At 39.4% G+C, this 19,916-nt stretch overlaps 1 protein-coding gene across 2 annotated transcripts in view; it reads left to right on the plus strand.

Annotated features, from left to right (window-relative positions):
* The window catches only part of CDH7 (cadherin 7), a 116,694-nt gene that overhangs the window by 93,778 nt on the left and 3,000 nt on the right, over window positions 1-19,916 (plus strand). For both annotated transcript variants that reach the window (XM_006119917.3, XM_075921028.1), the window contains exons 8-11: window positions 5,512-5,648; window positions 6,724-6,845; window positions 8,875-8,992; window positions 11,809-12,060. In XM_006119917.3, coding sequence (XP_006119979.2) covers window positions 5,512-5,648; window positions 6,724-6,845; window positions 8,875-8,992; window positions 11,809-12,060 — 629 coding nt within the window. The remainder of the gene's footprint in view (window positions 1-5,511; window positions 5,649-6,723; window positions 6,846-8,874; window positions 8,993-11,808; window positions 12,061-19,916) is intronic.

Consider the following 19,916-nt stretch of genomic DNA (forward strand, 5'->3'; position numbering starts at 1 on the left):
GATAAACATAATTATAAATGTATATATTTTCAGGATTCTAAAACAAAAATCACTTGATTATCCAAGCTCATTATTCTGGGACGGTTGCGAAGAATCTTCTAACCATATCTTATGTCCCTGGTAAATCAGTTATGCCCAACCTATTACAGATAAAACTATGTACAAATAGAAGTAATGCACTGACAATGTATGTGTTGTAGAATGTCTGTTTATAAGAAGTACAAAGGGGAGGTTCATTTGTTTATCAAATTATATATTTATACTTGTTTGAAGGATATGTGTTTGCATTATTTCAAATTTTCTTATTCAGCTATTTCAGGCTCACTCTTTCTACAACAATATAATTATTAATTATTTATATATTATATGTATAAATTTCATGTTTTGTATAATCACCATGCCAAAATATTTTTAAGATACAGTTAAGATAGTAAATACATAAAGAGTAAACATTTCAGAATTTATTTGTATTGATTTCCCCTTATGTGCTTTTGAATTATGTACTAATAGCCCTTAACTGATAGAAGCCTTATTAGTGGATCCTACTGTAGTATGTATGAGTAACATAAAAACAAAACATTTATTTTAGTTCAGAAATTTAAAACTGAGTTTCCACAAACAATATTAACTATTTTCCCATATCGTTACCACAGTATGAATTGTCCATATATCATAGGAATGGACAGAGTCAAGGAACATATAGGGTTGCCATGTTTCCAGTTTTTTGCCCTGACTGTCTGTTATTCAGGTCCCCTGTCTGATAAAAAACCCAGAAAATACTGAACATGTGAAATGTCTGGTATTTCCTGTTTCCCTTGGAGGGAAGCCTGGTGGGGCCAGTTTTCGCCTGCTGTGTCTGGCGGGGGAGGGGGAGTGAGGAGCATGGGGCCATTTTTTCCTGGTGTTTTTTTTTTTGTGGGGGGGGGGTGAGGTGTTCAGTATTTTTTGTTAAACCATCTGGCAACCCTAGAAACATCTGGTTGCATGTGGGTGATTCAGGGGGTTACAATAAGTATTATGGTATTATGAATCATAATATGCTATAATGTCATTTGTGAGATCGAGGGATGTCTAAGGTTAACCAGTTAACTGCTAAGCATCAGCCTTAACAGGTGAGGATTACCGGTTCCAGTTAACTGTTGGGACATGAAGCAGTATAGTGGGGGAGGGGGGTCTGCTGTGGACAGGAGCTGCTCTGTTATCACACTAAAAAGGCATGCCTCCTTTAACCAGTTAACCAATTAAACAGGATTTTACATCCCAAGTGGGATCCAAGTATAATGAATCTATGATAAGAACCATATGTGGAGGGATTAGGAGAGTGGAGGGTTGCATGGAGAAAGAGGGACAGTGACAGAAAATGATCACACAAATTAAAACCCAGCCAAATCACTGTAATTCTTTTTCTAAGTACTGTATAGGTATTAATACTAGATGTCACAGTGATATCCACAGAAATTCTAACTGATCCTTAGAAAATAGGGCAATTTATTTAAAAGAAAGTTGCTATTAAGTGTTATTATTGTTAATATTATTCATTTGGAAAACACACTGAAAACATTATTTGGTGATAATTAATTATTTCACCTTTTTTGCTGTCTAATTTTTATTTACACTTATTAAAGGTGATTTTGCCACTGTGTTGTGGTTCTGTAATTTACAATGCAGCAACCCTGACGTAAAAATAAAACATGTATATCACTTGAAGAGGTGATATATGTGTTCTCTCTCTCTCTCTCTTTCTCAATACATATTAGCAACAGATTCAAATAGCTGCTCCCTATCATGTATAAACAAGTACTAGATGGATGAGTTGGCATGGATTTACTCCTAAAATTTATCTTCACTAAGCTCTCTCTGCCATGGCAGTGTTTTCTGGCAGTGCTGTTAGCATCTGGTTTGTGAAATTTGCTTTTAGCAGAAGTGCAAGGGTTAGTGTTAGTTCCAGCTTCCATCTACACACAATCCATCCTCACTGTACTCTTTTTGACTGTAAAAAGGTGAGGGTCAAATTCTCTATCTCACTTTAATCAATTTGTACCACTCCAACAGCATAAAGGGGCCATAAAACCAGCTTAATTGACATCTTAATGATTTCCCCAGGCTGAAGGGCATCCCAAGGTTGTGCAGGACTCAGGGGTAGAGCAAGCCAAATTTTTCAGATTAATCTTTTTTTCCACAGAAAATGCAGATTCAACTACATCAAAATGGTTCACTAAATCATTTCAGTTTCACCAGATTGTCTAAAAAAAGGCAAAACTCTGGAGCCGTTATGTTTCAGCTTTACAAAATAAAACTTTTATCAAGTCAAAATGACTTTTCCTCTTGAAATTCCTTTTTCTTTATTAAGTAAATCAAATGTTTAAATACTACTCAAAATGGAAATGAAACTTTTTTGATTTTTCAATTTTCTAAAATGTTTACAAAAGTTTGTTTCTGAGTTAACCTGAAACATTTTTTCAGTTTATCAGAATTATAGATGAACCAAAAAGTCAGTTATTTTCACAGCTCCACATAGGAGATGTGGTTGGAGGGGAAAAAAGCAACTAGAAATAGCCAGGGTGTGCAGATTTCATGGTAGTCCCTGACGCTATGTCTAGACTGCAAGCCTCTTTCGAAAAAGCAAGCCGCTTTTTCGAAAGAAAGCAGCGAGTGAGTCTGGATGCTCTCTTTCTAAAAAGCCCTGTTGGCATTCAAGAACGCCTTTTTTCGAAAGAGCACTTTCAAAAAAAGGCGTTCTTCCTCGTGAAATGAGGTTCACCGCCGTCGAAAGAAAAGCCGTGTTCTTTCGATTTAATTTCGAAAGAACGCGGCTGCAGTCTAGACACAGGTGAAGTTTTTTCGAAAAAAACCCTGAGTCTGGACACAGCCTGAGTGCCAAATCATGCCTTAAGTAATCAATGACATAAAACAGAACTCTCCAGTGTCTAATATAATTTACATAAGGGATCAGCTTTATCAGATTACTTTTCTTGATCCATATTGGAAGCTTAGATGACTATTTGAACAATATATGTTCCAAGATGGAAAATTGATATTGATTAAATAACTGAATTGGCTGGAAACATACATGTCTTGAAATTTAGGGTGGGATATTGTGATCATAAGATTAGACACTTCTAAGTCTTGACATCTAAGAAAAATGGACAATTTTTGATATCTAAGAAAAATGGAAAATGTGGTAAGAAAAGCAGGGGTTATCTTACAAGGTAATGAGAATTATTGAGGTTTGAAATAGCTTTGACAAAGGACCTGCCAAACTAATGTTCAAATACAATTGATACTAAGGAATTAAAAGATTAAATCACACTGCAATAGATTGATAGAATTTGAGCATAGATTCAGCACTTGTAAGTAAGTGTTAAGGGAAATCTCTTTTAAGAATGTTTAAAATATTCCTTTTTTTCTTGCTCTATGCATATATGTTGCAGTTTATGTAATCCATTGTTTTGAAAATGTTAGATCTACGGCTCGTCAAACTGTACAGTGATGGTGTTAATGACTAGAAAACCTGAGGTTTGGCAAGGCACTGAATCTCAGTTGCTGGGCAAGATTCACTGTATTTCAACGGTGACAGGTAGAGCATAGTCTCTAGGGATAGCATGCCAGCCACAAAACAGTTGATGAGCACTGCTGACCAAGTATGCAGCAATTCTGGCATGGAGAAAAGGAAAAATTCAAATAGAAAAGACAGGAAATACAATGCAATAAAAAGGAGTGTTTGCTGATATAAGAAGAGTTCTTAATGATGAAATCCAAAAAGTTTTCATTAATGCTTCTGTTGATATATTACCCTTAGTACACAATAGTGCATAGAAAAGTAACATCAAGTGCATAACCAGTCTCTGCTCCAGACAACTTGTAGTCTAAGAAGCAGATGAAAGCAATGTAGTACAGAACAGTACAAATGAACATAGTTCAATATACGTAGTACAAAGGCATAAAAATATATGGTCATTATGCTTGGGAAGTGACCTCTTATGGATAACTATTGTAACTTGACCCTTCTACATTTTTAAAAGATTTGATCAGGAGTGCACCAAAAGTGTAGTAGTTGCATTGTATGACAGTATTTGCAATATTTGGCCAGATTACGGTTAACTCACTTAGGTTATGTCTACACAGCAGTGTTATTTCCAAATAAACATAGTCCACATCTACAATGTCGAAATAATGTCGAGCTGAAGGACTTCTTACTCCAACTCCTGTAACCCTCATTATGCGAGTAGCAAGGGAAGTCAGGGGAAGAGTGCTCTATCTCGAACTAACTGCTGTGTAGACCGTGCCAAAAGTCTAAATAAGCTACTTCAACTTAAGCTACACAATTAGGGCTCGTCTACACTGGCCCCTTTTCCGAAAGGGGCATGTTAATTTCACAGGTCGTAATAGGGAAATCCGCGGGGGATTTAAATATCCCCCGCGGCATTTAAATAAAAATGTCCGCCGCTTTTTTCCGGCTTTTAGAAAAGCCGGAAAAGAGCGTCTACACTGGCCCCGATCCTCCGGAAAAACAGCCCTTTTCTGGAGGATCTTATTGAAGTAGGAATAAGATCCTCCAGAAAAGGGCTTTTTTTCCGGAGGATTGGGGCCAGTGTAGACGCTCTTTTCCGGCTTTTCTAAAAGCCGGAAAAAAGCGGTGGACATTTTTATTTAAATGCCGCGGGGGATATTTAAATCCCCCGCGGATTTCCCTATTACGACCTGTGAAATTAACATGCCCCTTTCGGAAAAGGGACCAGTGTAGACGTAGCCATAGTGTAACTCAAATTGCATCGCTTATTTTGAGCCCAGCTGTGTAGACATGTCCATAGAGTAGTAAATAAAAACAGTATGTCAAGGAGTCATTGTTAGTAAATCTAAAACTGCATAAGACCTCTCATTTTCACAATGAAAAAGTAAACTGAGGAGCCAGGGAGACTCTTCTTTTCCTCTGTGCTTTTTCTGTGGGTTGCTAAGCTGTCTCACTCTTCCTAGGAAACAATATGTTAAGCCAAGAAGCTCAATGTGTTTGTCTAAAGCACCAGGAGCGGGCAGTCGAACATGTAATTCCCTGACCTTCTCTAGAATTTTGTCCCCAGCCCTGTAGCACAGGCTAAGACAGGAGTTCTTCCAATAGTGACAGAAGTTCTGTTCTTCTCTGCTGGGAGCTGCATGAATTTGATCCAGCCATATGGCAAGCTTCCAATTGTGACTCACATTAGGTTGAATTCAGGAGTATGCTAGTCTATGAATAAATGTATGGCTGCCTTAAGGAAGATAGTAAGATATGAAAATATCTGTTACATCATTTAAGAAGACATTGTGGATGGGAACAGTATCTGCATCTCCCAGCACGGTTCTCTTTGTAACCTATATAGTTTTATTTTTTCAAGAAACCCCAGAGATATTGGACAAAAAGAATTCCAGAAAGAGGGACAATGAATGCTCTTTCTATCTAGTGAGAAATCAGTGAAAGATTTCAGCAAACTGAAGTTGAACAAAAATCAAAAGTTTTCTTAATTTTTCACTCAGGTACTCAATAGACCGAAATACAGATCTGGAGAGATATTTCAATATTGATGCCAACAGTGGAGTCATTACAACTGCCAAGTCTTTGGATAGAGAAACTAATGCTGTTCATAACATCACTGTCTTGGCTATGGAGAGTCGTAAGTTACAATTTTAAAGGTTTTATACACAGAATGAACAAAAGCTTCAGGTTCAATTATAGTAATTGCTCGATGGCATTGAATAAAATTACAAAAATTCAAATCTACGTACATGATCTTACTATAGGTAATGTGCTGACTGTGTTGTAAATAAGGTGAAAAAGAAAGAAAGAAAGAAAGAAAGAAAGAAAGAAAGAAAGAAAGAAAGAAAGAAAGAAAGAAAGAAAGAAAGAAAGAAAGAAAGAAAGAAAGAAAGAAAGAAAGAAAGAAAGAAAGAAAGAAAGAAAGCTAACCCCTGCTCTGCCTCATACCTTGTACAGTCATTTAGACCTATCTCAACTGCAGACAGGTATTTTATTAATTAAGACACATGTCCCCTCAACAGCAAATATGCTTGAGGGAAGGCAGGAGAAGGCAAGGAATCAATGCATTACTAAAATCCATGATTGCTTTCATTTAGGGATGTCCTTCAGATTGGGGAGGCATTACACCATGTGTGTCAATAAAAGTGCTAAAATTCCTAGAACTAGATTCTGTCTTAACACTATGGGAATTGCAGGGATATTCACTTGGGTGGATAGATGATACTTGTCTTATGCTTCCCACAATTACAAGGAAACCATAAATTCTGTCATGGGCTCCCAGAGCCTAATCAACTGCATTACTGAGGGGAATTAACTGAATAAATGTGTCTCATATCCATTCTAATCATGCCCCATCCCAGGCGAATGGTGCTGTGCTAGCAGGCTGGCTGTGAGCCCACAAAGAGGTGGCAGGGTTTTCCTATCACCTCATTTCCACCAATCCAGGGACGTTTTGCTCCTGAGATGTATATACTGGAATGTGAATTTTACCCCATAGGGAAATATGGTCCCAGTGAAGTAAATGGCAAAACTCCCATTGTCTAAAAAAGGCCAGGATTTCTACCCTCGAGTTTTTCATTATGTTTCTAGGGGATATTTTAATTTGTTTAGACAGGTTTAATAGGTTTGTGCAAAAGGAAAAAATGCAAATGAAAAGCACATTGATCCAAAAAATAACATGTAAGGAGTCTGTGTCTCTTGATTTTGCACAGAGAACCCAGCCCAGATTGGGAGAGGTTATGTGGGCATCACTATTCTTGACATCAATGACAATGCGCCTGAATTCGCCATGGACTACGAGACCACTGTCTGTGAAAATGCTCAGGCTGGCCAGGTGTGGATTGATACTTCTGGATTCTTTATTCACATTGGCTAAATAGTCATATTTAAAACAAAATGACGTCTGCTTGAAGATAACAGCTAATCTCTTATGCCAATACAAATGACACTTTGGAATTGTCACGCAGCATAAGCGAGCCTAAAAATACCACCTACGGGTACGTCTACACTTGCTCCCTAGTTGAAATAGGGATGCAAATGTAGGTGACCGAAATTGCAAATGAAGCGGGGATTTAAATATCCCATGCTTCATTAGCATAATCTTGCCCATGCGCTATTCCGCTCACCATCTGATTCGAATCAGGAAGTGTGCTCTGGGCTACGTTAGTTTGAATCAAACTCCTTGGTTCGATCTAACGTTACTCCCAGTGATCTCTGTAGGAAGTGATGTTCAGAACTTTGCATGTCTGAGTCCTAGACCCTCTAAGGGTGTGTCTACACTACCCTGCTAGTTCGAACTAGCGGGTTAATGTAGGCATACCGCACTTGCAAATGAAGCCCGGGATTTGAATTTCCCGGGCTTCATTTGCATAAACTGGGCGCCGCCATTTTTAAATCCCTGCTCATTTGAACCCCATGCCGCACGGCTACATGCGGTACGAACTAGGTAGTTCGGACTAGGCTTCCTAGTCCGAACTACCGTTACTCCTCATTCCACGAGGTTCGAACGAGCAGGGATTTAAAAATGGCGGCGCCCAGTTTATGCAAATGAAGCCCGGGAAATTCAAATCCCGGGCTTCATTTGCAAGTGCGGTATGCCTACATTACCCTTCTAGTTCGAACTAGGAGGGTAGTGTAGACATACCCTAACACTCCTAAAGCTTAAATGGGATAGCCTATGTTTGGCTGAATTAGGAAAAAGGGGTCTTTGGAACACATTGGCCCCATATGCAGGTTCTTTTGTATTGGAATCTGTTTAGTATTGCCCTCTGAAGTCCTGCCTTTGAGAGGTTCTGAGCATCCCTTCCATTGACTGCGACTGAAGTTGTTTGTCCTTGATTCCTCTGAAAATCAGACCAAAGAGATCCATTTATATTGTTCCATCCCTACACTATAGGAAGTTGGAGGCAGAAACTCAAAGCACCCATGCACAACTCTGGATGCAATGTTCCTCCACCTCTGTGCTTTCTCCGAGTGTGTCAGCCTTCTGCCTTTTTCACAGAAGGCATCACTTGCTGTTCTGTCCTTTTTTTTTTTCAAAATTACAAAAAAACCTAAAACTACAACAGAAACTTGAATGGTTAGTTGTATCTACTCAGGAGAGCCCTAAACCTGAAATAGCAGGGGTCTTGTAAGCAATGAGAATTAACAAGGACTCTCCAAATTGTATGAGAACATTTGCTACCACTGTCCCTGGTTCTAAGCAACGAGTCAACCAGATACTCACTAATTATAAACAACAATGACACCAGCCTTATCTTCTATATTGTGCATTGTTTGCTATGTTCAGCAAATGTTGATTAAAATAATACACAATTCTGTTTTATTCATCCTAAATTAACTCTAAATACTGGAGTTTACTTGTACATGTGTGGTTTGCAGACACAATGTGACACTAATTGCAACCCACAAATAATTGTGGGTGTCTTTTCCCTCTTCTTCCTAGGGAACAGATTATATCCACTATTACTTTTGCACATAAAGTGTCTCCTTTCCAACACCATAAAATGCTTATTCCTTGTCTGAATGAGTGGTGATATATTAGATCTTAACTTGTCACTGAATGAATATTGGCCATATAGTGCCTCGGGCGAGTGCAGTTTGGGGTAGGAGAAGGAAACGGAAAGCATTTATCTTGCACCGTTTTCTGTTGGGAGATGGGAGATGGAAAATAGTGGCATCTAACATTGTTTACAAGATTGACATGATAGCACAAGATGCAAATCAGGTGGCTGAAGGTGCATGATAAATGTAGTTTTTCTTTTCATCATGAGCATGGCCTATATAGGGCATGTATGTATATGCTTCATTATATTACATAAAATGTAAATCCCAATATAACTTCCAACTGACTCTCTTTCCAGGTAATCCAGAAAATCAGTGCTATTGATAAAGATGATCCACCCAGTGGTCACCAGTTCTACTTCAGTTTGACAGCAGAAGCAGCAAATAACCACAACTTCACTCTGCAAGACAACAAAGGTAAGAATATAAATATGATTGGGAAGCATAAGTGAGCACTGGCTGACTGTCAGCCTCTTTTCAGACATTGTGATTATCCTTTGGGTGAACTTCCCTGTCAGTGAGGACATTCATTAAACAGCAGTCAGTCCCCAAAGTCATTTTTACCTATAGTTTATCTATCAAGAGAGAAAAAAAACATGTTGTTTAAATCATTTTGAGCCTTGAGCTAAACACAGGACTTCAAATATTTTTTTCCAAAGTGACTTTTTTCACCTTTTTTCTGTATTTATAGGTCTTTATTCAAATTAGATTTAACCTTAGGGGCAGTGGTTGAAAAATGTCTTGGGCCTCATACTTTATTAATATATAACTTGAGGCCTAAAGAAATGAGCCCTAAAAACATGACAAAATGAGCATTCCTTTGGGGAAAGAGGGGAGGGAAACACCTTTTCAACAACTACATCAGCCCCTTAGAGGTGAAAGCTGAGTGTTCATTTTTTTAGGCTACCCACATTATTTACTCATACTGTCTACGGGTGTATTTCCCCAAAATTCTACATAAAAGATGCCAATTGGCATTGCATCCCCACTGGTGAAAAGAGATGATCATATACCCCTTATTGGTGTTCTCATTAGTTGCTGTGTATGTATAGCATCTGGACATTGTAAGTCTGCTTAGATTGTGGTTGAAGCAAATAGAATAAAATAGACTGCTTCAATTCTCTATGTGCACTGCAATGTGAAATGAAGTAAAATCTTGCTCTTGTTAATAAAATGAATGATTAAACATATGTTGAGGAAAAGGCACTATTTTTATGAACCATTTTTCAAATGGCATCCACACTTTGATCCACCTTTTGTCCTGAATAAAAATAAGAATACAAACTAAATATACAGTAAAAGCTCCCTTGTCTGGCACTCAAATAATCAGAAAATTCAAGTAGCTGGTATTTCTGAAATCTCCCAATACACATCTTCAGTCTAGTAACTGGGACTCGAATACTGCCTAGTGTGTTATGCAATTGCATATTCTGCACACTACTTTTATGCAAAAGGGGCAGAAGTAAGCAAGCTGAAATCAGGGATTTATTCAAAAAAGCAATTTTCAGGATGGCTGTGTCTACACTGGGCCACTTATTCCGGAAAAGCAGTCGCTTTTCCGGAATAAGCTGCGAGCTGTCTACACTGGTCCCTTGAATTTCCGAAAAAGCGCTGATGAATTACTGTAAGAAATCAGCTGCTTTTCCGGAAAACCTATGCTGCTCCCGCTTGGGCAAAAGTCCTTTTTCCGGAAAACTGTTCCAGAAAAGGGCCAGTGTAGACAGCACAGTAGTCTTTTCCGCAAAAAAGCCCTGATTGCGAAAATGACGATCAGGGCTTTTTTCCTGAAAAGCGCGTCTACATTGGCCACGGACGCTTTTCCGGAAAAAGGGCTTTTCCGGAAAAGCATCCTGCCAATGTAGATGCTATTTTTCTAGAAATACTTATAACGGAAAACTGTTCCGTTTTAAGCATTTCCGGAAAAAGGTGCCAGTGTAGACACAGCCGATGTGTTGTAGGCTCATTACAGATTCAGACCAATCTCTTACACCTTCTACATCTATGATGATAATTGATTTTCATAAAGGTGACCCTGAGGCTTTGCAAGATCCTAAAGTGCCTTCTAAATAATCAAAGAAAGATTGCATTATGTTCCATATAGTTTTAGAATTAAGTGTACTTTTAGTGATCTGGGTGTACACCAGGCGCACCCATAGTGATATGCAGTGTCACAAAATAAAATGCTACAGGTTGGACCTCTCTGGTGCAGCACCCTCAAGACCTGAGTGGTCCCAAAGGAGGGAGTGTGCCAGAGTAGGAGAGGTCAAGCTTTGGGCTCTCCTGGGACTCCCCTCCTGGCCACCGGCCTGGCCCGTGTGCTGCCCCCAGCTGATGGCAAGGCTCTACTCCCAGCTACTGCCCAGCTCTGGCTGGTGGGGCTTCCTTCCCCCTGACTGACGGTGGCGCCATGGGCACAGCTGTAGCTCTGTGTCTCCAGTCACAGGGGCTTCTCTGCCCCCGGGCTACAGAAACTCCACACTCACAGCCACAGGGGGTCTTTGCCCCCAGGCCTGTAGGGCTCCCTTCCCCTGGCTGGCACTGGCTCTGTGCTCCTAGCTGCAGGGACTCCCTGCCCTCGGCCAGCAGGGGCTCTCCCTCCCTGGCCAGCAACGGTTCTGGGTCCCCAGCTTGTGAAGCTCGATCTAAGTTGGTGGGGCTTCCCACCAAGCCCTGTTCTGTCTGCCAGATGCTGGCTGCACTCCCTGTCCCCAAACCACTGGCTATCCAAGCAGCCTGCTGGCTGAGCTTCCTGCCACTAGCAAACTCTGTGGCTGGGGCTCTCTGGTCCGGGAACATCTATTCATATAATCAATGCACAGTTACAGAGCCTGTAAAATGAGAACTGAAATATGTGTTAATATATTCTATAGCTACATAAAGTAACAAATGAAGCACAAACTTTTTTTTGTCATTTATAGTGCTCCCCCTTTTGGGATTGTGTTTCAAGAATGTGACCCTGCAAGTTGGATTAAAGTTTATAGGCAGGCCTCCACCCTTCCAGAATCAGTCTTACTGAGAAAAGGAGACCTGAATAGGTTTTTATGAGCTAGAACTATAATGTATAGCACATCATACTATTGCAGCCTCTTATAGTGCAATGGCAAGGACACTCAAGTAAATACAATAATAGAAAACTTAAAGTCCATCAGAAGGAAAAATGCAATTTTACGTGTGGACTGATCCTCTATAAATTCTGTGTGTCTTTCTTACACTTGCCTTTTTTTTTCTTTTAGACAACACTGCGTCGGTGCTAACCAGGAGAAATGGATTCCGGAGACAGGAACAGTCTGTTTTCTACTTGCCTATATTCATTGTGGACAGTGGCTCACCTTCCCTTAGTAGCACCAATACCCTCACTATCAGAGTGTGTGACTGTGATGCTGATGGCATAGCCCAAACATGCAATGCAGAGGCATACATTTTGCCTGCAGGACTTAGTACTGGCGCACTTATAGCAATACTCGCATGTGTCCTGACATTATTAGGTATGTCCTTGGAGTATTGTTCATTTTCCATCCAAAGAATGATAGTAACAACCAACAGTCACACACCCACACACATACACTTCTCAGCATATTTATTGTTTATCCTCAGTTTTCTTTAGGCTAGAAAAGCTAATATTCCAGCAAGAGACATTTTATAATATGAGCCACACAAGGCTGTTTAGCATGCCTATTCAAACTAAGTACATTATGTCAAAGCTAAGTTGCCAAAAAGTAATGGTAGAAGGAATAATATCAGTTGCATCTGAAACAATAAGGATAGATAGAGCAGGTGAAAAAAATGAATTTGTGGAAATAATTCTCTTTTAGAACATAATATGCTAATCTATAAGCAACTGATTGTTTTTTTTAAAAAGATATGATTCATTTATAATATTTATTGATTTGCAAAGAGAAAAAGCTATACAGCAAATGCCAGAGATTATTTTTTATGAGAATGAGCATATTTAATAGAGTAGCATTTGAATGACATGCCTTTGTTATACATGCAGCTGTTAGCACAGTTGGATTTTACAAACCATGGGAAAACTGAGACTAGATAAGGAAAGGAAGAAAACTGATTTGGAAATTGTGAAATCACACTAAAAGCTTAGTTGGCTCAGAATTTCTCACTTTCCTGTGGAGACTGAAATTGACTAAGAAGTGACAGGGTTAAAAGGCCAAAACTGTGGAGTCAGAAAGGGAACTAAGAAATTTTTCTCAACTTTCATCCCAGTGCAGGATTTGTGTCCATTTATCCTTTGACGCAGAGGCTGTCTGGTTTGACCAATGTACATGGCAGAGGCGCATTGCTGGCACTTAGTGGCATATGTCACATTAATGGATGTGTAGCTGGATGAGTCCCTGATGTTGTGTCTTATGTGATTAGGTCCTGTGATTGTGTCTCTTGTGTAGATGTGTGGACAGAGTTGCAACATGGTCTGTTGCAGTGTTAGAACAATGAGTCAGGGTTTCTGTGGTATGTTGTGTGGCTGCTGGTATTTGCTTCAGTTGGGTGGTTGTGTATAGGGAAGGACTGACCTGCATCCCAAGGTCTGTGAGCGTGAGGGATTGTTTTTCAGGATAGGTTGCAGATTGTCAGTGATGCACTGAAGGGGTTTTAGAGCTGGAAGGTGTAGGCCAATATGAAGGTTGGAGTGTTTCCTGTTTCTGGTGTTTTAAAATTGTGACAGAAAAAGCAAAGAGTTTTTTCAAATTTGCTCTTTACTTATTTTACTGTACTTAAATTGCTCCTTCAACAATTAATAACAGTATGTAAAGTTAAAAATGGAATGGAACTGTATGAAAAACAATATGATTACCCTGATCATCAGCAGGACTAAAGAAAGTTCCTGAACGCTCGCCTCCCTCATTTGTACACTGGGATCAGTGATTAACGGCCAGATCTTTATCTGCAATGGATTGGCATTGCTTGGTTGTAGTTGACAGAGTGAGGCAAGTTTGTACAACTTAAGATCTGGCCCAAAATACTTTACAGTAGTATACATTCTATAGTCACAGGAAACCACTTCACCCAACACTGACTTATTTCTAGCATATAAATAAATGAGTCAGTTATTTTCAAATGTCTCTGAAGATATACCTTTGTTTACAGGATTGTTATGTGAGTTTGTGTTTTTAAACAGGAGATTGTGTTTTTCCGGGAAATCACTCAATAGAGACCCAAGCAGTTACCGGGCAGTAACTTGCTTATTCTACTCAGTAGAATGGGATTGCAAGGCAGCAGATATCTCATGGCACCACAGTGTACCCTCTTGTCATTTTGAGACTATGCACAAGCAGGTAGTTGTTCAGTTAATTAGCTAAGAAGAGAGGATCTCCAAATATATTACATAAATAATTTGTTCTGCAACAGCATATGAGGAATATGGCTTTTGATGTTAGGTATCAAAAGAGTTGACATTCATTGCATTCTGTGGGCTTTCAAGACTAACGTTTTGAAGATGCCCATAAAACTTACTTTTACTTGATTGTATGGATGGACAGCCAACACCAGCAGTTGCACTGCTGAGCCTGTTACCACTTTCCGCCTACAGAGTCACATTTGAATATTTATGTGCAAAGCTGAAGGTGGTTGTGGCACAGCTGGGTTTGAAGATGCAACCTTGTATGAATGCCAGAATTATAGCCTCTGAATAGAAGGGCCAGAGGGATGAACTGTTTTCTCCCTAATTTGACTAATGAAGATTGAATTCCAAACTCTGTCCCACAAGAAAGTTCCAATACTTAGTCAATTAGAAAAGTTGCACAATTATCAACTCTGCATCAGGGCTGTTGTTTTCAACTAAAAAATATGGTTGCAATATATGCTACAAAGAGCATATGAAAAGTACCATGCTCATGTGTCATTTACTATATACTGTACATAATTCTTTTAAGAAATAAGAGAGGAACTCTTTAACTCCTTGGAAAATTAAATGGTAATTTCATTCAATATAACTTATTTTTCAATTACCATTTCACAGATACAATAATAGTTGTTTTATAATAAGCAATTAACGTAAAGTGTAATATGCATATGTTAAAGCTCAGAAAAAGAAGTATGTGCATGTTTATACACATAACTTATTTCCAGAGCTCAGGAGTTTCCATTATATTGAAACAGTAATGAGGCAAAGTCAGTCTGATTAGTAACATGCTTTCCCTTCTTTTAGCTTCCTTCATCAGCACCCAGTTTCCTAGCCTATAAAAAAAAGTCTTTGCTTCTCATTGTACACCCATGTATCACTTGTTCTACACCCATGTATCACTCATTTTACACCCAGGTACAGCTATTTGCAGATCCTGTTAGCTGCAGCTTTCTCTTCCCAGCCACTGGGAGATAAGGGAAGCGGTGCCACTTCCCATGGCCTCTATTAGTCAGGAATGGTATTCTGTGGCCAGCGGAAACTGACAGCATCTATACTTGTAGATGCACAAGTAAATAAAGCATCTGCCGGCCTACAGAGTCACATTCAAATATTTATGTGCAAAGCTGAAGGTGCTTATTACCCACCCCTCTTGTACACGTGTCTATATGCTGTATTATATAATAATACATTGATTAGATGTCCAAAAAAATCTTATATTCTAAAGATATAAAATGGACGCAGAATGTGAAACTGACTCGTAGAGAGATTATGGTCTATATATTTTTAAGTAACTGGTGTTTTGGGATGAGTCAGTATTGATTTACCCAACCTCTAACACCTTGAATGATAGCTGATTTTCAGATGGTGCCAAGAACCTGCCCTCTGAAAGTCATCCTCTACTAAACCATCTCAAATTGGACATACGTTACCACTCACATTTGAAATTTTAAGCCACATTGATTTATTCAAGATCACCCAGAAAATCTGTGCAGATCTGGGAACAGATCTCCTAATCCCAATCTGCTTTAAGCACAAGATCTATCTGATTGCACTAGTCATGAGAGTTGTTTGAATTAGAAGGGCTACTGAGGTACTTCTTAGAAGGCTGAAGGTACCCAGCCTTTAGCTTCAGGATGCATACCATATCCAAGGCATGAACCAATAATTTACTAATTCAAAGACTGATATGGTTTATTTCTATATTAGATCACATGCTTAAGGGACTATTATATGGCAGTGACTATCTGAGAGTATTAGCTACATACCATTCTGTACAGCCGTTTGTGGTCTTTTTTTTTCTGTGTTGGCTGTATTACATATTTACAGTGATACTGCAATTGCTTTGAGTATAAAGTGCAAGTCTAGAACAAAAACAGAGACAGGGATACGTGCCGGGTGATAGCCTTCTAAAGAAATTGAGAACTTCAAATTTACACACATTGGTAAATGGCTTTGAGAGGCAGTGACTTAAACTGAATTACTCTTGGGACTGGTCTACTCCTAGTTTTTGCACTGACTTGAAGTCTATTTATTCAGAAACAAATTAAGGTTAATAAGTACAACTCTTACAGTGCAGTGATAGAAAGGTGTTAATATCAGCATAATTGATTTTGACAAATTTATCCAAACAAACTGTGCTGATATAAGTACATTTAGACCTGTGTAACTGCATCCATATAAGGCCATTATAATGATTTAACTCAACTGGTTTTTTTTAACCAAATGTAGGTAAATGGGTACATAATGTGAGTGTAGTCCTGGCTGTTAGTTGTTCCAGTTATTCATGGATTAGTTGTTTGTAACAATTGTGATTAGCTGCTTTGTTTATTAAATACAACAACTAGTGATTTTGCCTGTCATGTTCTTCTCTGTGTGGTTGTTTAGAGTTAATATGTGTACCTAATACTTGCACTATACCTTTATTTTTACTTTTCAGTCTATTCAGTTAGCTTTTCTAGTCATATTGTCAGGCACTCCTGTACTGCCTTGATCACTGTTTCTGTGATGAACATGGGAAAGGAAATAGGACATAATGGGATGCAGACTACCTTTAAAGTCAGATGTGCTTGCTTTAGGTATCACAGATATTTGGTTTTGACCTGTAACAATCTCCACAGTTTCCTGCAATGCAGCTAGGGCTTTGTTCATTTAGACGTTAAACATTATTGTTCATAGCTGCTGGATTAGTTAGAAAGTGATAATCTCTTAAAGCTATATAAATGCTAAAATGTTTAACCTTTTGAAAGACTTTATATTTTTCTTGGCTTCAAGCAAGAATGGGATGTACAAGACATACCACATAAAATATTATTTTATCTTGATTTTTATTGTTCCTCTAGGCAGGCATATCTACTAAGTTTCATATTTTTCACTTATTAGCAGGTATTTAAATCCCAAAATGAAGTCTGCTCGACATGACAGGAGTGTGAAAACACATTTACACTTGAGTAAAGGAAGTGATTAGATGCTTGTTATATGGCAATAAAAATTGTCACACTAACGTGGTAAAAATATAAAGGAGAACTAAAAGATGGATAAAACCCTTAGTTGTGTCTCCAGTGATATTAAATTAAATCACAAATTTATCACTGATAGCAACATAATTTGTATTTCATTTAAAAATGTCATTTTTACTAAGAAAACTGGATGAGAGTGAAATGTAACTATTTTATCTAGGAATATTATATTGCTTATATAAAAAAATTGCAAACTACTCTAAATCCTTTTTAAAGATCGAAATCCTAATTTTTAACACTACTTATATAAATGTGGCACAGAAGATTATGTCCCAAACCAATGCTGCCTCAAAGTAATGTATGTCTTTCTTGGGCCAATAGACGTCATGGAAAAATATAGGCTGATACAGCAATAATTCACAATCACAAGGCATCTGCTAATAGACGGATCATTAGATTTGTGCCTTGCAGCTACTGCATGAAAAACAATTTATTCCTTACTATATTTATCAAAAAGAGAAAACTTCAGGAAAACAACTTGTTTTAGTCTTACTGTTAGAAGACACATGTAATGTCCAGGAAGGAACTGCTATGACTCCACTTGGAAGTTTGATTGTGCTGTAGGCCAATTTGACACTGGACTGTAAAAAAATATATAAGAAAGATGTTGTGGTCATTCTAAATAGAAAATGAGTCTGAATGGCTTCGACTTCCTTAGGTATTTTTATCTCCTGACCCACATGTTAATTATGTCCTGTGTGTACATTGACATCTTTGTAGAAAATACCTCCCTGAAAAGATATTCTTATAAGGATGATAGTTCTGCATTATGTACTGCATTGATATCACACATGAGAATACTTGGGGACAGTTCACATAGGTGGGCAGGGACTGCAAGGTTGTTATTTATGTACAGGCAGTCCCCGGGTTACGTACAAGATAGGGACTGTAGGTTTGTTCTTAAGTTGAATCTGTATGTAAGTTGGAACTGGCGTCCAGATTCAGCCACTGCTGAAACTGACCAGCGGCTGACTACAGGAAGCCCGAGGCAGAGTTGCTCTGCCCCAGGCTTCCTGGAATCAGTCGCTGATCAGTTTCAACAGGCTGAATCTGGGCGCCAGTTCCGACTTACATACAGATTCAACTTAAGAACCCCAGGCGTCCCCAAGTCAGCTGCTGCTGAAACTGATCAGCGGCTGATTCCAGGAACACCCGGGCAGAGCAACTCTGCCTCGGGCTTCTTGTAGTCAGCGCTGGTCAGTTTCAGCAGCGGCTGACTTGGGGACGCCTGGGGCAGAGCAGCTGGGGTGCTGCTGGGTTGCTCCAGTAGCGCCGCTCCTCAGCGCTACTGGACCAACCGGCAGCGCCCCAACTGCTCTACCACAGGCGTCCGGAGAAAAGCCTGGTCTGCTGGGGGGTGGGGCGCACTAGCTGCGCCCCCCACCCAGCAGACCAGGGAGATGCGGGCAGCGGGACCGAGATGCACCGTTCGCCCGGGTCCTCCGCGGCTTTGCTCCATGTCTCCCAGGTCTGCTGGAGACCAGCAGACCAGGGAAACGGGGAGCAAAGCCGCGGAGCACGCGGGCAGTGGGACAGCCCAGGCACGCCGCGGCTGTCCCGCTGCCGGTGTCCTCAGAGTCTTTGCTCCCCGTCTCCCTGGTCTGCTGGTCTCCAGCAGACCAGGGAGACGCAGAGCAAACCCCGTTCATAACTGCAGATCCGACATAAGTCGAATCTGCGTAATTCGGGGACTGCCTGTATTTAGAACCCAGAATATGTCTTTGGATTATTTATGTCCAAGTTATATTTCATTATGTAGTTTCTTAGTTCAACTACTCTAATTATTGTGGCATTCCTTCCTATCACCATAGGTCTGATGATGCTTGTGTTTATATTATAAAACCTTATGTTCAGTGTTTTGTATTTTGAAACAAAATATGAAGAAGCATGATATGCAAAGAATCAGCCCAAAGGAGAACTGAGTTCTTTTAAACCAAAACCAATCTAAATCAGCTTTCAAGAACTTTTCAAGAAGTACATGAGTGTTTGTGAGGTGAAAACACTTTGTATCGTGTTTTTTTACAAACAAATATTTGTAGGAGAGTTTAAAAATAGCACCAAGGCACAGTGCTATGAGATGGAAGAACAATTCTGCCACTGAATATATTGTGATTTGTACAAACTTAAGTGTACATTCCCTTCTTTGGGCACACTGTAGCTCTCACTAATTCCATTAAAGTTATTCAGATGCCTCAATGTTGAAATAAAATAATAATTGGGGGTACGTTCTGGTCTGGCAACATCCATGGTCCAGCCTGGAGAGCCCCGGTGTGCTGCTGCCTAGTAGGACTGGGAGCCAGAACAGCAGCGACTGTCCAGCACAATTAGCAGGGCAGTGGGACCAGCAATATGTGGGAAGCTGACTGTGAGTCTGCAGTCCAGGCCTGGGGGAGGACCAGTGGAAGGGGGCCCAGAAATGATCTCCTCTGATCCACCAAAATCCTTCATCTGAAACCAGTCAGGTCCTGAGGGTGCCAGACCAGGGAGGTCTAACCTGTATGCACTGTAGGCCCTTTGAATTATGTTTTGAATAGTATCTATTTGTTTACTAAAAACAGTAAATGACTGCAAATATAGTATATGCCTTGAATAAATCTTTTGGGCTAAGTCTTACAAATTAATCTTGGCTTTTAAACTGGAAAAAAAAAGCCAAAATATCAGGATTTTTTAAATCATTACATTTTGGGATTGTTCCAATAATTGCAAACAGCCTTAGCAATTCTCATCAAACATAATTCACAAGCATCAATATAGTACTTTGCACATTAAAGCAAAGTACAGTCTAATATAAAGATGCTTTTAATCCATGAACTCAAATAAGCATATAGGAGATATTACTTAACAACTCAGAGTTTCCCAAACAAGGAACAGGTATTTCATTAGTGAACCTATGGTGGCATATTTTAATTCAGTCACTTCTCTAACTACAGCTGTTAAACTCCATGCAGTTTCTTTATGAATGTGCTTTTAC

This window comes from Pelodiscus sinensis, chromosome 2, assembly GCF_049634645.1.
Source record: "Pelodiscus sinensis isolate JC-2024 chromosome 2, ASM4963464v1, whole genome shotgun sequence".
NCBI classification, from domain to species: Eukaryota; Metazoa; Chordata; order Testudines; family Trionychidae; genus Pelodiscus; species Pelodiscus sinensis.